The sequence below is a fragment of the Ochotona princeps genome, chromosome 5 (genome assembly GCF_030435755.1).
Source record: "Ochotona princeps isolate mOchPri1 chromosome 5, mOchPri1.hap1, whole genome shotgun sequence".
Lineage (NCBI taxonomy): Eukaryota > Metazoa > Chordata > Mammalia > Lagomorpha > Ochotonidae > Ochotona > Ochotona princeps.
Window position 1 is genome coordinate 4,313,432 of NC_080836.1, and position 16,062 is coordinate 4,329,493.

General features: G+C 47.5%; 1 protein-coding gene across 18 annotated transcripts in view; it reads left to right on the forward strand.

The window, feature by feature from the left end:
- Positions 1-16,062, forward strand: part of CLASP1 (cytoplasmic linker associated protein 1) — a 217,155-nt gene that overhangs the window by 162,674 nt on the left and 38,419 nt on the right. For 6 of the 18 annotated variants that reach the window (XM_058664314.1, XM_058664318.1, XM_058664320.1 and 3 more), the window contains 6 exons: positions 7,977-8,080; positions 10,005-10,028; positions 11,172-11,416; positions 12,693-12,756; positions 14,081-14,149; positions 15,029-15,192. In XM_058664314.1, the coding sequence (XP_058520297.1) occupies positions 7,977-8,080; positions 10,005-10,028; positions 11,172-11,416; positions 12,693-12,756; positions 14,081-14,149; positions 15,029-15,192 (670 nt within the window). Of the gene's footprint in view, positions 1-1,701; positions 1,810-7,976; positions 8,081-10,004; positions 10,029-11,171; positions 11,417-12,692; positions 12,757-14,080; positions 14,150-15,028; positions 15,193-16,062 lie in introns of all 18 variants that reach the window. The other 12 variants (XM_058664316.1, XM_058664321.1, XM_058664324.1 and 9 more) reach the window with 7 other exon arrangements.

Genomic DNA, 16,062 nt, shown 5'->3' on the forward strand with positions numbered 1-16,062 from the left:
GGTAGTCACTGCTGCTTTGGGTGAGATCAGTGCATCTGGCAGAATTAAGCAGAGTTTAGATGGTTCTAATGAGCCTCTGACAAAACCCTGGGGCCGAGGTCTGGGATTGCATCCCTGGCCTGACGCTTCCTTTTCTGCGTGGTGCTGAACATGGAACCTTACTGAAGCCTGACTCGGTCCCAGTGCGGGGCACAGCCAAGTGAATTCTGTATCCACTCTGCATCCTGCTTGGCAAGGAGCTTCACTATTCTCACTGGCTAGCCGCTCTGGATCTGCTATGGCTGTGCGGGGTCTCTGCAGTGTTGCGCTCACCTCACTGTGGGAAGCCTCCAGGTTATCATGCCCAGTGTCTCTGCCTAGCGCCAGAAGCAGCAGATGCTCTCACGATGAACATGTGAGTTGTCCCCGCCAGCAGTCAGGGTCAGGCACTCGCCCGGTGCAGTCAGCATGCGCATTTGTTTTGGGGTCATATGTAACTAATGCATTTGTGTTTTCTCAAGTTAAGAGGCCGGGCATGATGATCTTTCCAAACTTTACAGCCAAGTTACCGTTAGACACTAGGCTGTTCATGTGACTCTCTCTTGTGGTCTCTGTTTTGTAATGTGAGAGTGATTAGCTCCATCTGAGTTCATCCTAAAGGAATGAACTGTTCCCAGGTCGGTGGAGGGCTCTCTGCCCTGGATGCTGAGGTTACCTATGTCCCTGCCGTAGGCTGGGGATAAGAGGGTCTGTGCCACTGCGTGGTCAGGATTCTGGAGCCAGTCCATGAACAGAGAGCAGCCCTGAGCCTCCCGTCTGCTAGTTCATGACTGAGTGGTTTGGTGCACCCACCTGTCCGTGGAAGTGGACAGCCACCCCAGGGGTGTCAGCCCTGTGCCCTGATCGGGGCAGGGTCAGGGGGAAGAAGTGAGCCTTTGATTTCATTTAGTTAATTCATGGACTTCCAGAACTGGAGCTTTTCTTTTTTCTTTTTTTTTTTTCTTCTTTAAGATTTATTTCTTTTTATTGGAAGAGCAGATTAGATTTATAGAGAGGAAAGACAGAAAGATCTTCATCTGCTGGTTCACTCCCCAGTGGCCACAACAGCTGGAGCCTCCTCTTGTTTCCCTGCATGGGTGCAGGAGCCCAAGGCTTTGGGCCGTTCTCTACTGTTTTCCCAGGGCATAAGCAGGGAGCTGGATGGAAACTGGAGCAGCTGGGACGTGAACTGGGACCCATATGGGATGCTAGCACCTGTAGGCAAGGATTAACCAATGGAACCATCATGCCTACCTCTAAAGCCTTGATTCTATTAGTCTGGATTATTTGTCTAAGAATCAAGTGTGCAGTAAAACAACCTGGGTCTTCTGACTTCTTGCCGAAAAGTTTGCTAAAGCTGTAGAACTGAATGTTTCTAAAAGTCTTTTTTGATCCTGTATTTTCTGATTTGCTTGTCCTCAAGAAAGATTCCTTTGTGTTTCTTACATTTAGGTGTAATGTCTCATGCATACTACAAGTCACAGTTCACTGAGGCATTGGGCATAATCAGGTTTATCCACACTGTCTCCTATTGGCACAGCAGTCAGTGGGCCACAGCATGAGCAGGTGCCCAGCACAGGCAATGTCATGATTACGTGAACCGAATGTGACTGATGTTTTGTGAGTTTTTCTGTCTTCATTAAACTTGTTCACCTTCTCTGAAACCCTCATGCTGCACGCTAGCACGGAGCAGCCGTATCCCTCGACCCAGCATGAGTCAGGGGTGCAGCCGCGATACCAGCCGTGAGAGCAGCCGCGATACAAGCCCTGCTCGGGGCTTTCCTCCACTCGGTGAGTACACGTAGGCGCTGGCCCGAGGAGCAGAGCGTTCCTTCCCTGCTCCACATGCTTGTCCGAGACTGCTGGGTGCAATGACCTGCTTGTCCCCTCTGCTGTCCTGTGGCCCTTTCTTCTCTCCGCCTCTTCCTCAGTTACCCTCTGTGGGCCCTCTCTGCATGCTCAAATTTTGGCAGCTTCCAGTTTCATTCTTAGAGAAAGAAAGCGCCACTTGCTGTGCTCTTGTTTCCAGCCTCTTGCTATCAGGCAAACCCCGTTGGTCTGGTAGGTCCTAGTGTAAGGCAAACCCGGCGCAAGACAACGGCTGCTTAAAGCTCGAGTTGTAGTTTGCCATTCTTGAACTTGGGCATACAGTTTACCTTTGTATCTAGTATGAATGATGAATCCCCAAAGATGTCCATCATCACATACTTTTATGAAAAATGGTACTTTATATTTGTAATGTTTCATTCTTTGGCGTGTAGATATGTTTTCTTCTCTCATAAAATAAGAGTAGAGCTGTATCGTGTGGGGCTGTGACTGTGTAAATGTCCCGAAAGGGGATGTGAAGCAAAGTATCAGGTCCTCATACTGGCTTCAGTGCCTCTCTTGCTAATGCCATGCACTTCGTCTAATATCTTGTTTTCCCAGCTGGCGTCAGAAATCAGAGTCGCGTTGTTTCTGTCTGATCCTTCGTGCTGTGGGAGTAGGCAGATGTCAGATCCCAGGGAGGCAGCCATGAGCTAGCAGGGGGATGCTGTGGGGACGGCTGGTGGAAGCTGCTGGGGGCATGCACGCGACCTGCCACAGCCTGACGCCTGCGTGCCAGGCTTGCATCTGAACAAGTTGGTAAATGAAGGCTGTGTATCTAAGCGTCCTTGTCGCTACCGGACCTTCCCAACAGCCTCTCATGTGAATAAACAAGTCAAGCTGTTATTTTGCCTTGGAAACAATTCAGTATTTCTGTTTTCTGCATGCACCAATGTTTTTGATATCTAAAAGCAACCTTTGGAATCCAGCGTGAGTCCTGGTGATCAGCCACGGTGTGCTGGATTCGTGAGGACCCCATGGAACCTGGAGCGGTCGATTGTGCCCTGCTGGTTTCTTGCTGCCTTTGGCTGAGTGGATCTGTTTCACTGTCTTGGTGACTGAAGGTGTTAAGATGCAGAATAGCTAAGAGCGGGCAGAAGGTATACGCCCTAAAGCAGCACCAGTTACGCTCAGGGCAGTCGCAGACGTCTTCTGAGGCTCTGCTCTGTTTCCCTTGGGTAGAGTAGGTCCCTGAGGCTTGTGTCCCTGCTGGTGTGGCCCACAGCAGGGGCGCTCCAGTGTACCCGTTGCAGGTGGGTGTTCAGCAGACACAAGCAAGGCCCTGACGGTCCCTGGTCACTCTGGGGCAGAGTTAGGCAGATGAAGCTACCTTCTCCAAGCATGTTGCAAAGCGGAAAAGCTAGGCTTGGAGTCCAGGCTTGACGTCAAGCCTGCCCCTTTGGAAAGTAGTTCTGACGGTGTCTTTCACTGTTCCTCAGAAGTGTGCCAGCTGCCTTCTGTGAGACTCTACAGAAAGTGCTCTGGGCTGCCAGGTGCAGGTGGAACTTGGGACTTCAGGGAGACTCAGGAGGGGGTTTCCTTAGCAGGGAGCTTACTGCCCCTGTCCAAGGGTCCTTTTCCATTCAACTCCCTGATCACTTGCCACCTTTTCCACCAAGTACAGAGCCTGTGTGTCAGTGACCCTGTGAATGAGCCTAGATAGCCAACACATTTTTTTTTTAATAAGAAAAGGCAGTGATGGTAATTATGTCTTAGTGAATTCATATTGATTTTAAGCTTGCTCTTTCTTACAAGGTTGGATCATTTGAATGGCATGAATATGTATTAATATGCTTACAGTGATCATTACTGACTGAGTGAAATTAGGGTCTCCAAGACTCTGCATAAGTGAGTCCATCTAGGATTCCATTAATGTGTGTAACTCATGAATATAACGGAGGACTCAACACATGACACTTTTGCTCTAGAACATTCTGTTGAAACAGAGCCAAAGGACTGGTTTTAAAGGACCCTCCAGATCAGGTATTGCTTAAAAACTTTTCTGTTTAAATTATCAAGTTGTGTTTGTACGATAAATTGTATCACTTGTTTTGGTCTGAAGATATTTTACCCACATCTTTAAGAGTCGTGATCATTTGTGATTAGTTCTTGCCAGCTAATGTTTATCTTTGTGAATCTTAAGAATGGAGGAGCTTTCCTTTTACAGGCTGATTTTTAAAAAAGCAAACTCTATCCTCAATCACCAGGTAATTTCTGCTGTTTATTGCTGGATACACCCCAGATATTTCTTCAAGTGACATGAGCCTAAGAAATAAGATCATATACTGAAGAGTTTGGGGGTTTGTTATTCTTGACAAACTGTATGTCTGTGTGTAACAGGTCACGATGCTCAGCAATTAATTGGTTAAACCTGTGGGTTTTCAATGGTTTAATCACCGTGAATTTTTTGGCGTAGTGAATGATGTATTATCCTTTGTTTTGTCCCTGAAATAAAGAAAAGCCTCAGATTGCGTAGAACTGTGGGCAGTATATCAAAGTTTTGAACCAAGTCTGTATTGGACACTTATTTCTAAAGGTTGCCCCTCTCCGTTTGAGGACAGAGTTTAGCACTTCACAAGTGCCTGAGTGAGGAGACATGTTATGAATATTTGCCCATGGGTTGATGCTCTGATGTGTATTCATGAGCTGGAGTCTCACTTCCCCACATGCCATCAGTGATTGCCTGTGCCCAGCGCGGTGCCAGGTGCTCTGTGCCTGACCTCTTAATCCTCTGTGACTCCCAGGAGGTGGCCATCACTGGCAGCGCTGTCTGACAGAAGACACCCAGTGTCCCAGAGCTAGTGTGAGCAAAGCAGAATCTTGGCGCTCGCCGTCTGAGTGCTGGGCTGCTTCTGAGGAATAATCATTCGGCTGAGGGTGACCAGATCTCCAACTGTTCAGCAAACACGCAAATGAGAATACTTGTGCATTAGGAAAACAAACATTTTGACCAGGGAAAATGGAATTGTTGGGCCCTGTCCCTGTGATTTCATTCTGTTTCTGTTGAAATGACATTATGAACCTCGATGCTTTTGTTTTCGGTGCATGGTCACACACGCCTCGCACACTGACCAACATCTTGTGACCTGAGTCAGTGCTCCATCTTACTGCTGTTCCACTCTGGGTTTGAATGGTGCTCGGGGGCTCTTGGCATTACTCATGTTGCATTCTTCCATGTCGGCTGATAGAAGCTTCATGATGTGACCACAGGCCTGGAGCCCGAGGTGGCTGGCACATGCTTCTCTCTGAGCGCGTCAAAGGGTACCCCTGTTGTGCCCCCGTACTGTTAGCTGTGCCCAGCCAGCCGGCTTCCCAGGGAGAGTGGGGACTGGCAATGGCCATCGTTCATATCCAGCACCATTTCTTTCCTTGAGAAAACGCGGTCGTGTTGGTAGCAGCCCTGCCTTTCCTGTGGTACTTGTGTGTTAACCCTGTGGGTGTTGCCGTTGTTTTACCTGCAGCCTCTCGACGTCATTCCAGGTCCACTAGTGCTCTCTCCACTGCTGAATCTGTTGGGCAGTCAGGTGAACACGTGCTAACTGCATGACTCGGCCTCCTCGTGTGTGCTAGTTCCACATCCATGTTGACGTTTGTTCTCATCTGTGTCAGCTAGCACTTGGCATGTTTGCAACTTCATATTTTTCCCCAGTGTGCTTTTATTTGTTTTTTTTTTTAAGTTGTTGAATGTTTATAGTTCTGTTAATAGGTTGTAGATGCTTTTTAGCCTGTTTGATAACATTGTTTCTCGGAGTATTCATGTTTCTGTTTAAGCAGACACCCAGAAAAGGAAGGACCAGCCCTAGGTGTCACATAGGGTCTCGCTGGCAAAGGAGGCTGTCATCCAGGAGGGCTTTCACCACCCATGTTGTCACTTCCAATCAAGTATTGGACTTAGTGTTAGTTCGAAGTGTCAGATCAGTCACCAGGGTTTATACTGTGGTGTACATACGTTCAGATATCAAAAAATCAGTGTATTGTCCTAAGTATTTTATAGGAGCATAGATGAGGTGTTAGGTAAGCAGATCAGGCCAGAAGTGGCCTTGCAGCCTGAGCTCCCTGAGCGATCCCGGAACCTGTCGGGGCACAGCGAGCACACAGGCATGCAGCAGGAGGCCAGGGGAGCCTCCTGCTCAGCTTCTCACTGTCCTAAGTAGCTACAGCTTCTCCAATGAGCAAGGCTCACTCTGCTGACTCAGGCTCCCGCTGGGTCGCTGATACCAAGTCGCTGAGTCATTTTTCTCTGTTCTTCCCCGCAAGATGATAGAACAGACTGAGGACGCATTCCGAGCCGTCAGGTGTGGAACAGTGTCAGAGCAGGGGGAATGTAGAACAGATTTCAGCACAGAGCTGTGGAGCTCAGATCCAGGCAAGGCTTCCCCTGAGGAGTTCAGACTCACTGTCCGGTATTTACACCACATGATCTGTAGTCACTTGTATGGCTGTATGCCTCTGGGAAGTGCAGAATACCTCATTGCTCTCAGAGCTTTAACTTTGTGTCTGGAAAATCAGTATTTTCCCTGGAGCAAGAATTGCTGGCATGAGGCCTGATTTTTTTTTTAAGACTGTTTTATTTAAGTTTATGCTGGGTAATTTTTAAATGGCTTATAACTGAATTACTTTGGTTTTGTTACTCATAAGTCCCCTACTATCTCCCCTTTTTTAATGGAAAGACTTGAATGGAGTTTATCTGTAAGACTGTGTGTGCAGTTAGTCTCAAATTTACACTCATTTTATATTTTAACTGACAGATACCTTTGTGGATAAATAAATACACATGAACGTTTGTGGTCATTTTTAATGAGTGGCACATGGAGTTGCCTTCCAAACAGTGGCTGTCATGGCATCTGAACTTGTCTGCCAATGCATTAAAAAAGGGGGTAGTACAACATACAATTTTTGTTTCTTTATAAAATTTCATGACTGTTTAACCAGTGGTGTTTATGGTTTCCCCCTTTCTATGATGGAGAAAGGTGTAATACATTGAACTTGATAGTCCAAGAGTCAAATGCTTCTTTATTGTTGAAGTTCACCACGATGCTGTGTGCTTCTCTAAATCTTTAAGTGTATCACTTTGTAGGAAGGATCTGGTCATATGAAGGCCACATAGATCATAGCTCAGTAGCTCCCCTTTTGTTCTGAATGTTACTGAACTATGGCTAATTGAGAGAATTTTCCTTATTCAAGCAATGTCCTATTTGTTAACATAGAGAAAACAGTTTTATTGTAACGTTGTTCTTCCAAAGGTTTTTAACATTATTGATAGGTAGTGTGGTGTGGCTTAGGGCCCACTTGGTCCTGTCACACCCATGGCTTGGCTGGCCAGGGTCTCAGGAAGGCTGACTGCCCACCCACCGACTGCCAAAAGGGGCCTTGGCCAGAAACACTCTAAGGAGCAGCCTTTGCACTGGAACAGCTGAAATGCGGTTTTAATTCTTTGGACTCTCTCCATTTTGTTTATGTACCTAAGGACGCTCATTAAACTGTCATTTGAGGGACTCAGGTACAATTTGTACTAAAATGGTCTAAAGGATGACATTCCACAGTGGAGATATCAGACTTGTACTAGACACAGGTGTCATGACCACTAAGTATCAAAAGCGAATTCAGTTGAATTAATAACAGTAAAGCAGCACTGGCATGAAGACTGCTTGGACCGAGGTCCAGCTACTGCCTTTGTTGGACATTTTAACTTTTGATTACACAGCACATATGTCAGACCTGACGCCTTCTAGTTAGTCTGACTAAACGTCAAGGCTGCTTGTCCAGTGGGAAAGCTCCCCTATCTGCGTCCCCCGCCAGCATAGTCACATGTCCTTATCAAGCACTTGAAAGATAGAATGCCATGGGGCCCAGCAGTGGTAAATAGAAACAGTTTCCAGCACTGGCAAACAAGTCAAGTGTAGTGGAATGGGCTCAAGATCTTTCCTTGTCTAGCTAGGTGGTGGGGAAAGGCAGGGGCCCTTCCGAGAGAGAGAGAGAGAGAGAGAGAGAGAGAGAGAGAGAGAGAGCGCGAGAGCGAGAGAGCGAGAGCAAGAAAGAGGGGGGACATTAGAATCAATGTGACACATCTCGTGCTTTTGTTTTTCACGTAGACCGGTATGGACTTGGCCAGACGGGAAGAATGCCGGGCTCTGTGAGCGCCATGCGCGTCCTGAGCACCAGCACAGACCTGGAAGCTGCGGTTGCCGACGCTCTGGTAAGGGACACGGTGTGCGTGCAGGCCCCGCCTGCCCATCCCTGCTCGGCCTCCGCGGGCACCCTCAAGCTGTGTGAACACTGGGTACATGGTTCGTGGTGCTTCCCGACGGTGCCCTCTGTGTGCACACAGTGAGCGCTAACTTCGCGGAGCGTGTTAGCATCTAGTTCCCTGGCTGCGCTCCTCCGTGGCTGCTCGTGGCCAGGAGGCTTTGCTGGCGTGGCCATCTCAGATGCCACTGGGCTGCTGCGTTTTGTTGTTTTCTTTCTTTTCAACCACGGTTTCCCCCAGCATTTTCTTATTTCTGTTCTGTTGCTTTTGTTACTTTACAAACTTGGATGGCATAGCCTAAATATATGATGTAGTGTGAGTAATGGAGTTTGAGGTTTGAAAGTCTTGCATTTGTTCTTTTGCCTTACTTACTTATTTTTAATGAGAACTTTAGTTGTCATTAAAAGGAAATTCTAAATACTGACGTTAATTGTTGGAGGATATAAAGCACCAGTAGAATGTAGTGCCTAAACCTCGGGGGGAATGGGAGCTCCATTCATTGTGCTTGTAGCAGGAAGTCCTTGGCAGAGCTGCCCAGAGTTGCCACTAGGAGTAACAGACTCCGGCATGGCCCTGCTGCGGGCTCAGGGCTCAGACCCCTTACAACTGTCGTGCTTTTGTGGCTTTAAGGCTTGTTCTTTTTAATATTTTTTAAAAATGTTTATTTTTATTGGAAAGTCAGATATACAAAGAAGAGGAAGATTGGAAGATCTTCCATCTGCTGTTGTTTTTTTTTAATTATTTATTATTTAACTTCATTAATTACATTGTATTATGTGACACAGTTACATAGATACTTGGGTTCTCCCCGTGGCCACAATGGCTGGTGATAAGCTGATCCGATGCCAGGAGCCAGGAACTTCCTCCAGGTCTCCCACACAGATTAAAGGTCCCAAGGCTTTGGGCCGTCCTTGACTGCTTTCCCAGGCCACAGCAGGGAGCTGGATGGGAAGTGGGGCCGCCGGGATTAGAACAGGCGCCCATATGGGATCCCGGCACATGCAAGGCAGGGACTTTATAGCTCCTAGGCTACTGCGCCAGGCCAGGTTTGTTCTCTTTGTGCGTTAATCCAGCCATAGACCATGTGCTCAACATTTTATGATCCGTGGCTACAGGGCCAGCAGCTCTTGTCCCTCTGTCTCCCTCAGGAGCTGGCTGCTGCTGTCACGGTCCCTGGCTCAGCCTTCTGTGTCAAAAGAATTTTTTTTCCTGTCAAGTTCTGGAGTTGAGGCTGATGGCTGTAACCTTGACTTTGACGTTGAAGTCAGGAGCTGGAACAGACTCCTGTGAAACTGTTTCTTCCAGCTTTCCATGGAACTTCTCTGCTCAGAGAAAAAGCACCTGAGGGGCTGTGTGCAAAGTTCAGTGAGCCGAGACAGGCCTAGCGAGCCCAGGTTGAAGCTCTAATCAAGCTCTTCCCTGCGCTTCTGCTCCGGTAGCTTCCAGCTGTCCCAGGTGCATTTGTCCAGAGCCTTGGGTCCCTCAGAGTGAGCTGCCTTGAAGAGAAGGCACAGGAATGGTGCTGAGTTAGAGCCCCACAGGGTAGGAGCCCCACAGGGTAGACGCCCCAGGGATTGACAGGGAGCACGGAGTAGGTGGTAGCATTCACAGAGTCCTCGCAGCCGTGGTTGGCCAGAAAGACTTGCAGCAAGTCTCAGGTGGTTTCCTGAGAGGAGTAGGAGGGTTAGGAAATGCCATTTGGAAAACATTCTTTATTATTATTCGCTTGACACGGAACGCTTGCTAACCTGTATTTTTGGTTTGCTAAGAGATGTTTTGCTGTACACTTTTGTTGCAAGAACAATCCCCACATATGCTTCTGACATAATTCTCTATGCTTTTTCCCCATCCTTCAATATTTTCCTGCCTACAGCTGTTAGGAGACTCCAGGAGCAAGGTACCAGTGCTTTTAATTTTTGTTTTAAAACTTTTTTCTGTTGCAAGTGAGTTTCTTTTAGAAACCAGTGAAAGCAACCTGAACTGTAGCCTAGTCTAGAAAGACCGGTCTGAGTGATGGTTTTGCTGCATCTCGTGGCGCCTGTGTTGGTGACCGACTGAGCCCCTGCCACCTGCATTCTGACCTCGGGCTCTGCTCCTCCTTGCTGTGCTACATTGTTCTCACTCAGTCTGTCCTGTGTCACTGTCGTTTCATGAGTGCTTATAGTCTACACTTTCCTTATTTTAGAATTCTAACCTTTGTAGAAATAAGACAATCATGTAGTTGACCATCCAAACACTTTTGAGAATGATGAAAGAGAGTGTAATTAGTAAGACTGAAATAATTGGTGTAAAGCAAGCTGGGATTAATGGCAATAAACCATATCGTTAGGAAATTGCACTTGTGTGTTTCAAGCTGGAACTGTTTTGCTTTTATTTTATTAGTTTTATACAACTTTTGCTATAGCATTGTTGGGTTTAACTTGCAGCTCTGTGTTCAAAGAGGAATGAATGAAGTATTATATTCTGAAATAATCCTAGTTGTGTTGCAAAACTTGTCAGACCTTATTAAAAGTGGTTTAGATAATCTAAAAACCTGGGTACACCAGAGATTTCCATCAGTGGCATTGCAGTTTCAGTTTTTTGTCAGGGAAACATGAATATTCTAACAAGCTTACCCATAGACCATGCTCAGGAAATGCTGCTTTTAAGTAGGGGTGGGCTGGTGGGTGTGTACATTTGCAGCATGGTGGGGTTGAGCCTGGTTAACAGATCTTTCCATCCTGGCGGGCCTGTCTGGGTGTGGCTGTCGCCTGGGCAGGGGGTTAGGAAGCTTCTGGAGTCGCAGGGCCAGGGCCATCTGACCACTGCATGCGCATGCTCTCCTGCGGGCTTGCTGCTTACCCTTGCTGAGCAGTGCCTGCTCAGCATGTCTTCCATCAGCTGGAAGGCTGCTTTTCTGTTTCCGTTTTCTAAGGTACAGGCTTAGGGACCATGTGTGTCTTCTCACGTGGAACTCTGTTGCTTTTGCTTGGTCTGACCCATGGTCATTACATCTTTCCGTTTCTTCCCTGTCACTCCTGTGCGTCCTTGGATCTGTCAGAAGAAGCCGGTGAGGAGGAGATACGAGCCATACGGGATGTATTCTGATGACGATGCCAACAGTGACGCCTCAAGTGTTTGCTCCGAGCGCTCCTACGGCTCCAGGAATGGCGGCATCCCCCATTATCTGCGGCAGACCGAGGATGTGGCCGAGGTTCTCAACCACTGTGCTAGCTCAAACTGGTCTGAGAGGAAAGAGGGACTTCTGGGCCTGCAGAACCTCCTGAAGAGCCAGAGGACGCTGAGGTAAGGAGCCGGGAGCGTGCCGAGCCACGCCTGCCCTGTCATCTCGGGGCCCCCTGCCCCTGAGTGGTGGCCACTGGTACAGTCTGCAGGAGCTCAGAGCCTTTCCGAGGCTTGGAGGCAGCTGGCGAGTATTCTGGAGTTGTTAGGCTTACCTGTGTCCAGTAAATGCGGACAGTTTGCAGTTAAGGTTAGAAACATGGGGGAGGGGAGGAATAACTGTGGAACGGTCTGATTCTTCGGGGCCTGAATGAAGTGGTGGCTCAGTCGTCCCTCGACAGCTGCTGACCAGCGCTGCTCTGCCTGTGCTACCAGTGGTGAATGGCCATGTGCCAGCTGTCCGACCTGCAGGGAGGGATTACCAAGGGGTATTTTGTGGGGGGATGAGTAGGCCATTTGGTCAAGCTTTGAAGGAACAGTGGGACTCAGAAGTACAGTAAGGGATCAGGAATGTCCCAGAGCACCAATGTGGTGTGAGTGTGTGCGTTGGCCCAGACACAAGAGCAGCTGTGCTGTGTTCTCCCACAGCAGTGGGAAGAGCAGGCACCCAGCACTGTTTGATCAGAGAAGAGGGCTTAAACAGCAGACTACAGGACTTCGAACAGAATGGGTAAAGATCCAGAGCAGCCAGCTGATCCTATTACTGTTCAGTTGTGGTCGGGGATTTGGCTCCTGACTGTGTCCTGATATGTGAGCCTGAGAGGATCATGCTGAAAAAAGGAATTATATAAAACTTAAGGAGTTGAATTTTTAAAAGCGCACTCTAGGGTTCAGTATAGCAAGCTGAATCTCCATTTGTAACACCAGCATCCCATATGGGCACCTGTTTGTGTCCCAGCTGCTCCACTTCCATCCAGCTGCCTGCAGATAGCCTGGACAAGCAGTGGAAGATAGCCCCTGGCCTTGGGCCCCTTTACTGGTTCGCAGCTTTGGACTGCCCTGATTCTGGCCATTGCAGCCATTTGGGTAAAGAGCCTCTCTGTCTCTCATCTTTCTGTAAAGTCCCCTTATCCCCTAGTGGTGAAGTAGCTTGACATAAGGGGTGGCTTCCTCCCTGCAGACACAGGTGTCCCACCCACCTTGCTCCCTAGCTCGACCCGCCCCACCCTAATCAGAGACCCTCTCAATTATGTAAACAGTGTTAAAAATAAAATAATAAAATCTTTCTAAAAATATGCCTTTCAATTGAAAGTAAATCTTTAAAAATAGTAAGTACAGCTATAATTAATTGTGATGCTGATTTACAAAAATTCATTTCTTTGTATTTTCTTTCCTCTAGTCGAGTAGAGTTGAAAAGACTATGTGAAATCTTCACCCGGATGTTTGCTGACCCTCACAGCAAGGTAAGTCTGGATTGGTGCTCCCCTCCCCTCCTCCTGTCTACATATCCGTGAGATTGGTGCTCCCTTCCCCTCCTCCCCTCCTGTACGTGTCCATGTGAACTGTAGAGTAGGCTGCCCAAGAGTGAGTCGTGCATCGCCAGCCTCACCAATGTTAACATAAGTGTAGTAATGGTGCATGTTTATGTAGAGATGGGACTCTTGCAAATGGAGATGTCCTTGACACTCCTACTTCAGTAAGTGTTCTTCAGCAGGACTTACCTTGGAGGGCCTCGGAATTAGCCTTCCATTAACTTAAAAAGTGAGGGAAATCAGTGTAATATAATTACTGTTCAATCCCAGGGAGAATTTGTCCTCGTAGGACAAGATTATTTTAGCAGTAGAATATTTGCTGCTCTCTAGAATTTGCTGAGTGGCAGTTACCTAGCTGGTGGCACAAAGGGGCCAAAGGGGACACAGACCCTAAGGAATCCCTTTTTCACAAGAGGATCCCTTCTCACAGAGCAGCACCCGCGAGTAGGGGACAGCTCTAGACGGGAGATTTTTGTATCTATACCATTCTTTAGGGGGAAGCCATTAGGGTATGTTTATGCTGTAGAAGAAAAGAAATAAGTGAAGATTTAGGAAAAGTAAGGTGTGAATAAAAGACAGAACCTTAAGTGTGGAAATGGGCAGAAACTTAAATCTTGCAGGTGCAAGTCTTTAATACTGATATGCAAATATAGCTGTTGTTACACTACATTTTCCTGGCACAGGTGGTCTCTTCCAAATCTTGCTAGGAGAAAGAAACCTGTTGTGACCAGGTAGTCTAGTTGGTTATCAGCATCTTCCTTGTTTTCCTAGCCTAGCTTTCATGTAGGCATTGTCCTTGAAATATCAAACACCATTCCTCCCATCTGTCTATCCCTTAGTCCCTGCTTCATTCCTCCCATCCATGTGTCTGTCCCTCCATACCTCCTCCCTCTCTCCCTTCATCTTTCCTCCCACCCGTTCATTCTCCATCCATCCACTCACCCGTTCCCTACTCCCTCAACATTTAATGAGCACCTGCTCTGGCCCAGGGATACAGGAAGCAGGATTTGCCCCAGAGCACACCCCACAGCAGAGCTCACCCAGCATCAGAGTTCTGGTTATGACACTTACAGGGAGTTCAGCATGAGCAGTAGTAAGTCCCCCAAAGGGCCTAAAGGCCGCATAGATATCCAAACATGTAATTGTAAGAGTTTTTTTTTCCTGAGGTAGTATTAAATAAGATTTAAAGCATAAAGTTTATACCATAGGGCTGTGGTTGGGCATTGATGACTTTTCTATTACCTGTCACCTCTAGATGGCTGATTCAGAAGCAGAGTGTGAGGAGAAAGAAGGAAATTTGTTTCCATCAGAAGTCTCTTGTACAGTGAGTCTGGAGGTCTTAGTGTAGTTGGTACTTGGAGCTGCCTGCGAGGGAGCCGGGCCAGCATGCCACCACTACAGCTGGTGCTGCTTGGCCTGAGTCCTTTCCCAGGAACCTGTAGTGGAGCCATGGAGGCAGGGCTTGGGGGGTTGCCCCAAGAGCAAGTCTCACTTCCAAGGCAGTGCTGCTTTTCTCTCTGAAACTGCTTCAGACACGTTCAGAGCAGACTGTCCCCTCAGGAAAGCGGTGGCCCAGGACCACGTGAGAATGAGGGTGATCTTTTATTACTTCATGGTATCTGAAATTGCCATGCATCCAAATAGCTGATCAGTAAGTAGGCTTTGGGGGCTCTTTCATTGTGGTTAGCATTCATCCTGGATTTGCTGAACGCTGGATAGTGCACAAAACTGAGACAGAATTACAGTAATTATGAGTTTTGTCTCCTTCCTTCCTTCCTCCAAAGAAAAATTCCAGGATTAAACTCAGAAAAAATAATTTTTCTCAGTACTGACTTTTACAGCCTTACAGTGAGGGAAGGGAGAGTATTTTTTTTAATTGATTTATAGTTTTTTTCAGATTTTTCTTGTTTTATTTAAGAAAACGCATGAACGTGGTATTAATTTACTGTGCACTAACATGGAATTTGTTTTATTGCATGGCCTGGTTTGCGGTGGAATTCCCAACAGAGAGTAAGTGCAGTCCTTTTTCCTTCACCTGTTCTCTGCGGTACATTGCTTCTCAGAGTGGAGAGCAGTATTAACAGTGTTAACCTGTGGATGAGGGTCGGGACAGAGCCAGCGTGGGGCACCTCTGATGTTTGGCAGATTCCGGAGGAAATGGCGAGCTGTGTATGTGAAACATTGGCTTTCCCTTTGTGTTTAGGTTTTCAGTATGTTTTTGGAGACTTTAGTGGATTTTATAATAATTCATAAGGATGACTTGCAAGACTGGCTTTTTGTTCTTCTCACACAACTACTTAAGAAGATGGGAGCAGATTTGCTGGGGTCCGTACAAGCCAAAGTGCAGAAGGCTCTAGACGTGACGAGGTGAGTGCTTTGCAACTGGATGCTCCTGCTGTCTCGGGGCGAATTTCTTGACATGGTCTTCTGTGTCCCAGGGTTACTGTCTTTTGCGTGAACATCTCTCTCTTCCTCAGTTCCACACCCTTTGGTGTGTTCCTCCAGTTCTCGGGTGGAGCCTTTTCCCTGAGTTGGCATTGTGTTTATGGAGTACCTAAAAACTGAAAACACATCCATCTTTGAGAATCGATTTTCTTCTCTTTGGAAACGCTCGTAGACAGCTTTTAGAATATCTGCTCCCATGTTTTTGAAGATATTATCATTTCTAATCCTTCATATCTTACGTGAGTCATGCCAGAAGTTTTTCCCCATGTGATGTCTGATTCCCACTGCTTTACACACAGAGTTCCGTTGGTTCATTCACAGCAAGTGAGACCCTTGGGCTGCTGTGGCTCAGGGACGTTGGGAAAGCAGGCGGTGTGCTGTCATCATCCGGGCAATGCAGATCCTCAGCACACAAGGTGGCACAAGACGCTTCCTGTGATGTCTTGCTTGGGATTCGGTGGAAGTGAGAGGGGATGGGCCACATCAGTGAGGTGTAAAGGACAAATGAGTGATTCCGGTCACTGAGGAAGTAACGACTCAGTTACTACAAGCTGGAATAGTCCTGGGTACCAATAGAATTTTTGAGTCCATGTCACTGTCTCAGTGAGGAGCAGCAGCTGCTGTGAGCTCTCTGCTTGCTGCTGTTGGCTGCTGCCCCGTGAGCCTGGCTTCTCCTCTCCGTGGTGCGGCTGTGCGTGAGTGATGCTCAACACCTGTTCTTTTGCTCTGGCTCTCTCTCCTGGCACGCAGCATCTACTACGTGACTGACTTCACAGACGTTGTTGGCTCCTC